The 11,756-nt window shown below is 34.4% G+C and overlaps 1 protein-coding gene across 4 annotated transcripts in view; it reads left to right on the top strand.

Annotated features, from left to right (window-relative positions):
* Nucleotides 1-4,488: 4,488 nt before the first annotated feature.
* LOC107754592 (ran-binding protein 3-like) overlaps nt 4,489-11,756 on the top strand; it is a 23,963-nt gene continuing 16,695 nt past the window's right edge. For all 4 annotated transcript variants that reach the window (XM_016571093.1, XM_016571095.1, XM_016571094.1 and 1 more), the window contains exons 1-5: nt 4,489-4,538; nt 6,766-6,821; nt 8,759-8,795; nt 10,666-10,752; nt 10,895-10,966. In XM_016571093.1, coding sequence (XP_016426579.1) covers nt 4,517-4,538; nt 6,766-6,821; nt 8,759-8,795; nt 10,666-10,752; nt 10,895-10,966 — 274 coding nt within the window. In that variant the 5' untranslated portion in view covers nt 4,489-4,516. The remainder of the gene's footprint in view (nt 4,539-6,765; nt 6,822-8,758; nt 8,796-10,665; nt 10,753-10,894; nt 10,967-11,756) is intronic.

Below are 11,756 nucleotides of genomic sequence, written 5' to 3'. Positions count from 1 at the left end.
AATCATTCTGTTATAACATAGTTGAGAATCATCTTTATACAACGTTTAGTAAAAAAAAAAAATCCTGAAAACTAAAAATGTATTGGTGATTTAAAAAATTTGTTTTTGCCTATGCATGTTCATTCATGTCTTTTTATTTTTTTTTAAATTGAGTCCCGATGTCCTCTACTGAGGACATAGCATAACTTATGAATGAAATATCATTTTTACATTTTTTTTAATGCTCTAAACAACGTAAAGACATGAAAAAAACAATTTTTTTCCTAAAAATCTTTTCTTGGGTCTTAAGAGGTTAATGGAACCAGCCTAAAAAGAACCTTTATTTTTGAAAGTGTGTATAAATATATAAGAGTGTATCCTGCTATGAAAGGGCAACCACTGCAATAAAGGAATTAAAACAAAATAAAGCATAATTTATTTTGAAAATAAATTATGATTTTTTATTTTTTTAAGTTTTTATTTGCATTTCAAATAATTTCAAATTGCCAAATGAGTCAAAATTACATCCCAACTAACCATTTGAAGTTCACTGATGACAAATAAATACTATACAGAAATTAGTGATGTCTAAAAGTACTTTTAGCCTATAGTGGAGAGCCAATGGAGACTTGTGCTTAGATGTTTCTTCTGAGAAAAGGTCTTGTTTCCCCAATATCATATAATCTGAGCTGCTCCACATTAATTTTACAGCCCTGTACTCTTACTCTATGACAACTATAGGCTCATTTGTGTCTTTTTTATCTCTCCTAAGGAATTTTAAGAGCAACATCTGCTAAAAGTTAACGCTCCTCATAAAAATAAAGGTTCCAGTTTTTGCAGCGATGCCATGAAAGAACCATTTCTGGATCCCCAAAGAACCTGTCAGCAAACAATTCTTGTAAGAACCATTTTTTAAACATCCAAAGAACCTTTTTGTGGAATGGAAAGATTGTTGTACATCGATGTTAAAAGTTCTCCATAGAAACACTGATGCCAAAAATGAATCTTTATGTTTATGAATATAGTTGAGAGTCTCCTGCTATACAAATCGCAATAAAGCTATTAAAATAAAATCTAGCATCTTTTTAAAAAAAATTTCAAATCATTTTAAATTGCCAAATGAATCATAATTAAATCCTAACTATCCATCTGAAGTCAAATATATAGTCAAATCTAAATGTTCTTTTATCCTGTATGTCTGCGCATTAATTCTCAACTTGACTGGAGAAATTTAATCTAAATGTGTCTGCACCTGAGCTGATATATGTGTCAAATATATTTCTGGCAGAAAACCAGACGTGTGCCTTCTGTCCACTGATGACTTAAATGCATTTCTGACTTAAATTGTACTTATTTGTTACATAAGCAACTGAGAACCGAAGCCTGAAAGACAGTAAAGAGTATCAGTCATCTGTGAGATAAAACAATGAGGCTTTTTATTAAATATCTGGCCTGAAATGTGGTTGCAAAAGAGAGTAAAGAATGTACCATGGTACCGACATGGTATTCTTGGAAGTAGCTTGGAATATTGTGTAAAAAAACTAAACAAAAAAACAGTAATAATGCAGTGTTTTTTTTTTTTTTTCTTCTTTTTTTTATAGAGTCTGGATTTCCCCTGCTTATTTCACACATGCTATCCATGATAAAAGTGTTCTCTATATCTTTTGTGTTACACAATTGACAAGGTGTTTATCAGCCACGAAACATCCTTTTATGTGAGCCAGTATGCCAAATCTAATCTTGAATTATCTGTGATCGTATTGTTTATGATCTTAATAACAGGGCCAGATATGGAACAAAGTGGGGATTCTGCACAGCCTGAATATCTCAAATGTATCTGATATAGTTCTTAAAGTCCTTCATGCTCAAAATAAATGTTGAAATGTGTCAACAAGATCATTCTGACTGTGAGAAGTGCAGATGAACACTTGAATCAACCAATCTCTTGTTTCACTTTAAGCCTGAATGAGCCTGTGAGAAATGGATAAAAAATGACCGTGAATTTAACGGTAAAAGACTGTAAAAATGCTACAGTAAAAACCTGTTAAATGGTTAATGGTAAATTCCCCTACTTTATACAGTGAAAAACTGTATTGGACATTACATGTTATTTTTACGGTAGTATACCGTTTTTGCGCAAAACTCCGCATTTGAACAGTCAATAGCAAATACTTAAACTAATAGCAAAACAGTAGCTGATTCAGAAGCGCCAGATTGTCATAGCAAAGTCAGAATTACCTCCTCTCCTAGGTTCACGAAACGGTCGTCCATAAAATGTGTTGCTGTTCTGTTGTAAGTGATCTTAAAGATTCCTAAATGCATCTACTTCTGGAAGGCCAAATAAAGTGCTTTTGCTTTCGCCTGGAAACACACAGCGTCTCCCTGACATGCTGCTTCTACACTAACTGCGGTTACTGAAACCATGCTTTCTTTCTTTGCGTGCACATTTGGGCCGCATTGTGCTAATATTTCCACATAGTGAGGTAGATATGTGGGGGCGTGTTAGAACGAGCCGTTTTAGGGGGGCGTGGCAGAGTCTTAACTTTGATAAAGAATATCTCTTTGGTTTTGAGACTTTAGTCTTTGCAACTTCAGGGATCTTATCTATGCACAATCAGCTTGTAACACTCCAAAGAGAAAGGACAATTGATCATATGACCCCTTTAAGTTAAAACCATAAAACCTAAAACTTCGCTACCGTATTTTTTACGGTAAAATTCCGGCAACCACAGCCATTTTTACTGTAAATTTTACGTTTTTTTTTTTTTACAGTACATCATAACAGTGCCACTGACTAATTACACAGAATGGGATTTAATGGTCAAATAAACATAGAAACAAATCCCTCCGTTTACTTTCTGTCTACTATATAGTTGGAATACAGTGAAAATAACACCTGTTTATACATATGATGCCCTTTAATGTACCTGTTTTCTCATTTAGAGAGGAATCTAAATCTTTCAATCAAGCGATTATAACTTCACTGATTTTTTTTCCCGCTAAATAATCACTCACATTTATCTTCATCTTTCTGTCTGTCAGGAGGTCTGTATGCTGCCTTGTTGCATGTGGTTACATGGGTTTTGCCCAAGGGCTGTGTAAACCATTGTGAAAGAATATCCCACCCGAGAACGTTCTCTTCTCGTTTATTATCTATTAAGCACAGTTGCTTGGCATTAATAGGCTTTTATCCAAAGTTGATGGGTCAGGGTTCATGTGCAACACGGGGAGAAACGTCTTTATCGAGAGCACAAAATGATTGAGCACGATTGTTGTATATCAGAACTTTCCGTTTTCACTAATTGGGACTCAGGACTGAACCTGCAACAGTCTGCAGTTTATTGCATATGAATGAAAATAAATAACAAATAATCAAATTACTAACAATCAAATAAAATATCACATTTTAAAATTAAAATGAAAAATGTAGACCTAATTAAAAAAAGGAAAATGATCAAAGTGAAGTTCAGGCCATCAAGCCCATCTATAGAGTTCATAAGCTACAGCCCTGGCAAACTTGGCCATCTAGTGGTTATATTTCATTACTACAAAAGACATAGGAATGAAAATAATACAGAAATAAATAGAATAAGCAGAAATAATAGTTTCCAGTAATATATTAATTATTTATATATATTCAATTAACAAAATTAGTAGAAGGAGCAAAAAATATATTGGAACAAATAAAAAAGGAATAAAAATGACTTGCGTAACAAAATAATTCTGTAGTAGAATAAAACAGAAATAATAGTGGCAAGTGATATATTACTAATAAAATAAGTAATAATTAAGCTTACATTAGACAATAGTTTATTATTATCGTTATTTAATTAAAATTGTCAATCGAAGCAACAAGACAGAGGAAAAGCATTTACAAATAATAAAAAATATATAATATTGTGATTAATACCTATTACAATAATAATTAGGCATTGTAATATGTTAACATAAAATAATATTTTTTATAGTAATAATTAATATTTTTAGTGGATGAAACAAGACATAAAGGAAAATAATGTTTAATAAATAGTAAAATAATATGATAGTGATGAATAACAAAATATTATTTAATTTAATTTAATTTAATTTAATTTAATTTAATTTATACATTTTTTACCAGTATGTGTGTTCCCTGGGAATTGAACCCATGACCTTTTGCGCTGCTAACGCAATGCTAAAATTGAAAATTGCTGAAATTATAATAATTACGCAATGTGATGTTAATCGTTTTTTATCATAGTAATTAATATTGTTAGTACAAGCAACGAGACATACTGTAAAGGAAAATAATTTACAAATAGTAATACAATTTTAGAGCGCTTATTAACTAGATGTTATACTAATATGAACATTATTTGGCATTATTTACTTTATAATATTAGTTACAACATGATATATTATTTTTGACATTACTAAATGGTAAAGATTCGTGTAAAATGACTTATATTCAAATGTAAATGTATTTCAAGTGCAGCTGCTCTGTGAAATAAAGCGCACTAATGCCGCGGTGCATTGTGGGTGTGCACGGAGAAGTAAAATGGCGGACTTGGCGAACGAAGGTAGGCAACCGTGTGAATCCGCAAAATGAATAAAATAAAGCAAACAAACCGCCACCATGAGCCGTACACACCGTAACAGTGTCGGTTAGAGTGCCGCGCGTGTTTGTGACGCCGCCTGTAGCATAATAAAATAATTTACTTTCACTTTTGATTAATTTAATGAATCATTGCTGTATACAAGTACTATTTCTTTACTCCCCAACACTGGTAGAAACTGTAAATGTACATTACATGTACAATAATATCCTGCCAACATTCTTTTTCATGATGTGAAGTAAAGCACATTTGTACAGACTGTGCTACTTTATTACTGCCTGCATTAAAGAATGCATTCATGCTGATGGCTGACAGTTTAGAGGATCACTTCAAACCGGCGCACTCACAGAGAGAGAGAGAGAGAGAGAGAGAGAGAGAGAGAGAGAGAGAGAGAGAGTGCATGTATGCGTGAGTGTGTTGTGCAGCTAACGTACTAACTCCCGGCCTCGGTGTGTTTTCTCTGTTTGATTTTTAAGCGGGTGCTAACGCACGCTGTAAAACAACGATTAATTTAATGCGTGATAATAAGGGATTCAAGAATGACGCTTTTCTTTTTTTTAAGGATTAACATATGTATCGTTAGCGTACAGTTAAGTATTCTAAATATGAGGCATAAATGTATTCGTTTTATTTAAAGGGGTCATATGATGCTGCTAAAAAGAACATTATTTGGTGTATTTGGTGTAATGAAATGTGTTTATGCGGTTTAAAGTTAAAAAAACACATTATTTTCCACATACTGTACATTATTGTTTCTCCTCTATGCCGGGCTTTTTAATGCAATGGACAACATTAACATTTTTACTTTACTTTTGGCAGACGCTTTCATCCAAAGCAATATATGCATTGCATTTAATGTATACATTTGTATTAGTTCATGCGTTCTCTGGGAATCAAACCCATGAGCTTGGCATTGCTAGCGCTGTCTGAGCTGCATGAATTCTAGTTGCTCATATGAAGTTATTAAAATATTTAAGCGTCTGGTGACTTTTGCATTCAGCACTTCAAGTGCAATGGCAGTTCAAAATTACTTAGCATAATGCACACCCTATTTACATCTAAATGTTGGTTTCCTCTCTATAACAGAGATGGTTTTCCTTTCATAATGATTATAATTATTTAATTGCATTTCTGTGAAAATGCCACCATTATTAAATTGTATTTATTTATTTATTTATTGTTTTTACAATTTTGGATTAATAAATGTATTTATTGAACATTGCAGTCTTTTGTCATTTTTTTTCTTAACAATAGGCTACTGGAGGCCGTGTGTTAGTTATTTTACAATTGGTTGCAAGCATTTTTATGCATGACACAAATGCCTCAGACCCCCTTTATCTACACTGTAAAAAAAGATATTTCAGAGTTTTAAATAAAACAGATTGAGTATATTTTATAAGAAAATACTATTTCATTCTTTCTTCAAAATTGCATGTTTAATTCAATGTTTTGCTTGCCATTTATTAGTAATTATTTGTTAAATTTACTGGCAATTTCTGAGTGAAAATGTAATATTTTTTCAGTGCATGGTCAAATGTGTAGCACACAGTATCAAGTGCTTTATTATCTACAGGCAAAGCTGTCAGTTGATTTTTTTGCCCTTAACACGATGTGAAATTAAAACTGACCAATTCTTTCTTCAAAATTGCATGTTTAATTCAATGTTTTGCTTGCCATTTATTAGTAATTATTTGTTAAATTTACTGGCAATTTCTGAGTGAAAATGTAATATTTTTTCAGTGCATGGTCAAATGTGTAGCACACAGTATCAAGTGCTTTATTATCTACAGGCAATAACACGCCCTTAACACGATGTGAAATTAAAACTGACCAAGTAGGCATGGTTCATTCTGATCTGCGGCTGTGTAGTTAAACTAAGATATTACATTGGATGTTGGGTGCTTTTGGTCAGTTTGCGTCCGTCCCTATCCTCAAATAAACCATTTTAGGAAATTACCTATTTTGTGAATGATTATCTTGTGACTTTGGATGTTTGTGTGTGATGTAGGGAAAACTTGGATCGATCAGAGCTGTAACATTGGTACATTGCAGCTGAGCTGTTTTCTTGTTTGTTTAAATAAAAATTTTAGTTGAAACATCAGCTTAATGCAGGATTGTGGAGAGGCATATGTGTGTTGTATCTATTTGAGCCATATTTCCTACCAATTTTCTTTGTTTTTCTTTTTAACAGAGAAGCCTGCCATAGCTCCTCCAGTGTTTGTGTTTCAGAAGGACAAAGCACAGAAGGTTTGTTCACTCTATCTATCTATCTATCTATCTTATCTATATTATCTATCTTATCTATCTATCTAGCTTGTGTCACCTCTCTCGGCGTCTGTTCTGTGCAGTGAGCGGCAGAGAAGCAACACATTCAGTTGGCCGCACCGCAGCCGACTCGTCAATAAATGAGTGCAAAACAGCGTTTCCTAGCACCTGTCGCTTACTGATTGTTTGGAATTATAAATATGAGCGTAGTTCGTCTGTTAATATCACATGCACTTTTTTGTTTGTTGTTTTTTTTAGTTTGTTACTCAGACGCAGGCAGTGCGCTGCATGAGACAAAAAAGTAATATAGCTAAAACAACTGCATAGCCGCTCTTTAGTGTAGATGCATGTTGATTTCGTCCGTCCGTCCATCCATCCATCCATCCATGATTATTTGTATGTTTATATATCCAGTAACCAATATGCAGAACTGATATGATGTTTTACTTCTGCTTTTGTTTAATTTCATCATAAAAAAACGTAGCATGAATAAATTGAAAAGCATAAATTGACAAAGTCTTAAGTTTTCATAATTAAACGGCAAGAGAGTCTTTGCATAATCTGTGCACTTTGCATAAATGTAATTTGTTTTAAACTTCAGTTTAAAGTGTTGGATATAAATCCAGGAATGATTATTAGTTGGTCACTCTAGAGTTAGTGTTTTGGTTGGCCATCCTTGTCTCTAAACTGTGTTTTAAGTCTCACTGAGTTTAGTAAACTCAGTAAAAAGAAAGAAATAGCCACATGTCCCAGTTTTTTATTGTGCTTACTAAAAAATAATCATGCAAAAACAACTATTAAGCAAGCAAAACATGAAATGCATTGCATTAGAGTCACTGTCTTGCATGTAATTCTTTAAACGGTGTTTATTAATGGTGCCATTTATTGATGTTTCCAATATTACAAAACCAATATCCAAAAACAGGGATATTGCATTGAGGTTCCACTGACAAATTTTATCAAAACTTTGATCCTCTACTTAATTTTGTCAAAAATACTCCACAAATCTTTGCTGATTTATAATGTTTTTTAATTTGTTGTATTTTTTTTCTTTAACCTATGGATCTCTTCTTTCTTTTGTTTCATTATATTTTGATGTATAATTATTTAGTTGCATTGACAATTAATGTGGGTGCTAATGTACTTCTCTGTTTTATTCTCCTCCTTGGAGGCGGGTGGGAGATAGGGGCCACTGAGGCTTTTGACTGTTCATGTTCACCTTTAGTAATTGTTAAAAAAAGAAAGGGTGAACTGTGTTATTTCTGCTCTGCTAGAGGCACCAAACAGCATTGCAAGTTTTAAAAACTTGTCCACCATTTTCTCAGCCAACAGGAAGTCCTACTGAAAACTCAAGCCTTTGGTTGCGATTGCGTTTCCATTTGGTGGCTTAGAAATGACATGCTGCAGCTTTACGTGTTGTTTTTAGCAGCTGTGTCATTGTGGATTACGTGGTTGCCAACTAAACAAACCCCCTTTCCATAATAACCTGAGGATGTTATGATTGAAGACACTTAGTGGGAAATATTAAATTTAGCTTTGAGTTTTCTTACAATAACAAAAAAGAAATTTTTCAATAAACACTCAGGCGAGGCATGAAATTATCACCTGGTACCTGACAAATTTCAGCATTGGCAAGTAATTTCACCAACTCAGCTGGCCAGTTTGGCTGGTAGTGAGATGAATTTCAGCTGCCGACTGACTAACACCGATATAAATCACCCTCAAAATGTGATTTCCCCGAAGCAGTTTAAGCGAATTAAACAAACTCAGCATATCGATGGGATGGTTTTGGCTTTGGTGAGAAATTATTTGAAAACGGGGCTGTTTAAGATGTTGTTTTCCCTTGTACAGTGTGTTTCTCTCTAATGTAATCCAGCTCTGTGACCAAATTATTTTATTTATGTTTTTGTCTGTTCCAGAGATCCGCAGACGGGTCAAGTGCAGAGGATGGAGACGGTGAGTTTGAAAAGTTTTTGTTTCCAGTAATGCACCAAAGTGGAAATTATTGGCTGCTAAAAATTCTGGACGTATTGGTCCGAAAACTGAAAACGCAAATTTTGAATTAGCACTTATACGATGTAATAGTATGCTTCAGTCAAATGTTTTTTTTGATACCTAGTTTGGATACCAAAAACAGAACACAAGGACCTAAAAAAAAAACTCAAACTGATTTGTGTATGACAAAAGCACATTGTTCCTTGCAATATATTGCATGAGATGTTACTCTCACTGTCTATACAATGCATGGGACAGACAAATGGATGTGTGCGCTCTTTATCAATCAGTATCCCAGAGGAGTGTCTTGCAAAATGCTAATATGTGTGTTGTAATTTAAATTTAAATTGAATTATAATCATCTTTGCATATTGACTGCAGCATTCTTGCCATAGACTTGCGTGAGATAGTTGTGAAATCGCATGCAGTCTGCCTTTGCTCTGTCAATTGCTTTTACTCAATCTTTTTAAGTTTCCGTTCATTTTGCGGCCATTTTTTGGTGGCAAAAATTACGATGCATTGAATGAAGTTTTGGGATTTTAGTTTGTGGTTTAATGCACCATAATTTAATTTCTCAAAAATATCATAATGCCATATTTGTTATTCTGAAAATAAAACCTTCAACAGCTGATAACAGAAATATTGGCATGGAGCAAAAGCAGCGTGTACATGGAATGAGGCAATGATGATGTTTTGCTGGAAAGGAACTTGTATATGATATGTGATGAGATGCAGACAGTGAGATACTAACACAACGTCTCATGAAATATATTGTAGGACGCAGATGTGCCTGTATCATCCAGACATCAGTTTGAGAGTTATTTGGAGGTCATTGTCTGAATTAAAGGGATGGTTCACCCAAAAAATTAACATTTATTGATCCCCAGATCATCCGAGATGTAGATGAGTTTGTTTCTTCTTCAGATTTGTAGAAATGTAGCACTGCATCACTTGCTCAGCAATGGATCCTCTGCAGTGAATGGATGCCATCAGAATGAGAGTCCAAACAGCTGATAAAAACATCACAGTAATCCACACCACTCCAGTCCATCAGTTAATGTCTTGAGAAGACAAAAGCTGTGTGTTTGTAAGAAACAAATCCATCAAGATGTTTTTAACTTTAAACAAGTCATCTATCCATAATAACGCTTCCTCCAGTGGAAAAAGTAGTCTGTTCCGAATCAGGAGAGAAATCTGCGCAGATCAAGCACTGTTTACAAGTGAAAACAGTCCAAAACAGCTCTAAACAAATATATTAGTGGATTTTGATTATTATAGATTATGTATTTTAGTCAGAAGCAACAGTTTAAATTCGAAATGCACTCAGCTTTTGGCTTCTCAAGACATTAACTGATGGACTGGAGTGGTGTGGATTATTGTGATGTTTTTATCAGCTGTTTGGACTCTCATTCTGACGGCACCCATTCACTGCAGAGGATCCACTAGTGAGCAAGTGATGCAGTGCTACATTTCTACAAATCTGAAGAAGAAACAACTCATCTACATCTTGAATAGCCTGAGGGTGAGCACATTTTCAGCTAATTTTCATTTTTGGGTGAGCTATTTCTTTAAGTCTGTAATGCATTTATTGACATAATAAACATGTTTTTCTATAGAGATGTCTTTTTATTTTTGCATCCTTTTTTTGTAATTTTTAAAGTCACATCAGCTGAAGGTAGAAGCAAGTGTAATTAATATTATCAGAATGGTTAGTGATTGCAAAAAGATCACTTAAATCGAGCATTTTCAGTTCTCTGCGCTGTGTCCAGAATTTTAGTGCTTTACTAGTTTTAGTTTCTGATTGGTCTATTGATTTAATTGTGTTCTCCAGATTCAGATCGGGATGATGGCGAGTACTGTCCTCCAGTAAAGAGAGAGAGGACCTCATCTCTGACCCAGTTCCCCCCATCACATTCAGGTGAGTCTATAGCGAGCCGTGGCACTGCAGTGGATCGGGAACGGGGTGGGTTCTAAGTATTACTTTGCTAATTTTTACTCAAAGTTTTACACTCCCATCTGATCCTCTCTTTCTTTCATGCTTTCTTTGACTCCTGCTACAGTTCCCAAGAATAATATCTTTATGCCCTCAAGTTTATGCCAGTCTCCAACTGGTAATTCAGACTCGGAGCCAGGTAAGAACCAACCTTCTTTTAAACATTTTTTAATATGCAACTGTGGAGGAGGGTTTTTGACCAATGAGATTTCACAGTGAGTGGAGCTACTATTCACAATGCAATAGAAATAGAAACCAAAACTGGCAGAAAGTCTTGTTTTGGGTTCATGATTCTTCAGCTTTATTGTTTGGATTGGAAAATTTTTTTTTACTCAAGTTTCAGAGTAATCGACTGTTCAAATAAGAAATAAAAATTCATAATTCTTTAAAGGGGTCATATGATGCGATTTCAAGTTTTCCTTTCTCTTTGGAGTGTTACAAGCTGATTGTGCATAGATAAGATCCCTGAAGTTGCAAAGACTAAAGTCTCAAAACCAAAGAGATATTCTTTATCAAAGTTAAGACTCTGCCACGCCCCCCTAAAACGGCTCGTTCTAACACGCCCCCACATATCTACCCCACTATGTGGAAATATTAGCATAATGCAGCCCAAATGTGCACGCAAAGAAAGAAGGCATGGTGTCAGTAACCGCAGTTAGTGTTGAAGCAACATGTCAGGGAGACGCTGTGTGTTTAAGTGCGAAAGCAAAAGCACTTTATTTGGCCTTACGAAAGTAGATGCATTTAGGAATCTTTAAGATTACTTACAACAGAACAGCAATGCATTTTATGGACGACCGTTTCGTGAACCTAGGAGAGGAGGTAATTCTGACTTTGCTATGACAATCTGGCGCTTCTGAATCAGCTACTGTTTTGCTATTAGTTTAAGTATTTGCTATTGACTGTTAAAATGCGGAGTTTTGCGCATC

Source organism: Sinocyclocheilus rhinocerous, unplaced genomic scaffold (assembly GCF_001515625.1).
Source record: "Sinocyclocheilus rhinocerous isolate Xijiao unplaced genomic scaffold, SAMN03320098_v1.1 scaffold472, whole genome shotgun sequence".
Classification (NCBI taxonomy): domain Eukaryota; kingdom Metazoa; phylum Chordata; class Actinopteri; order Cypriniformes; family Cyprinidae; genus Sinocyclocheilus; species Sinocyclocheilus rhinocerous.
The sequence above is the reverse complement of the archived record's forward strand: the minus strand, read 5'-3'. Positions and strand labels throughout refer to the sequence as shown.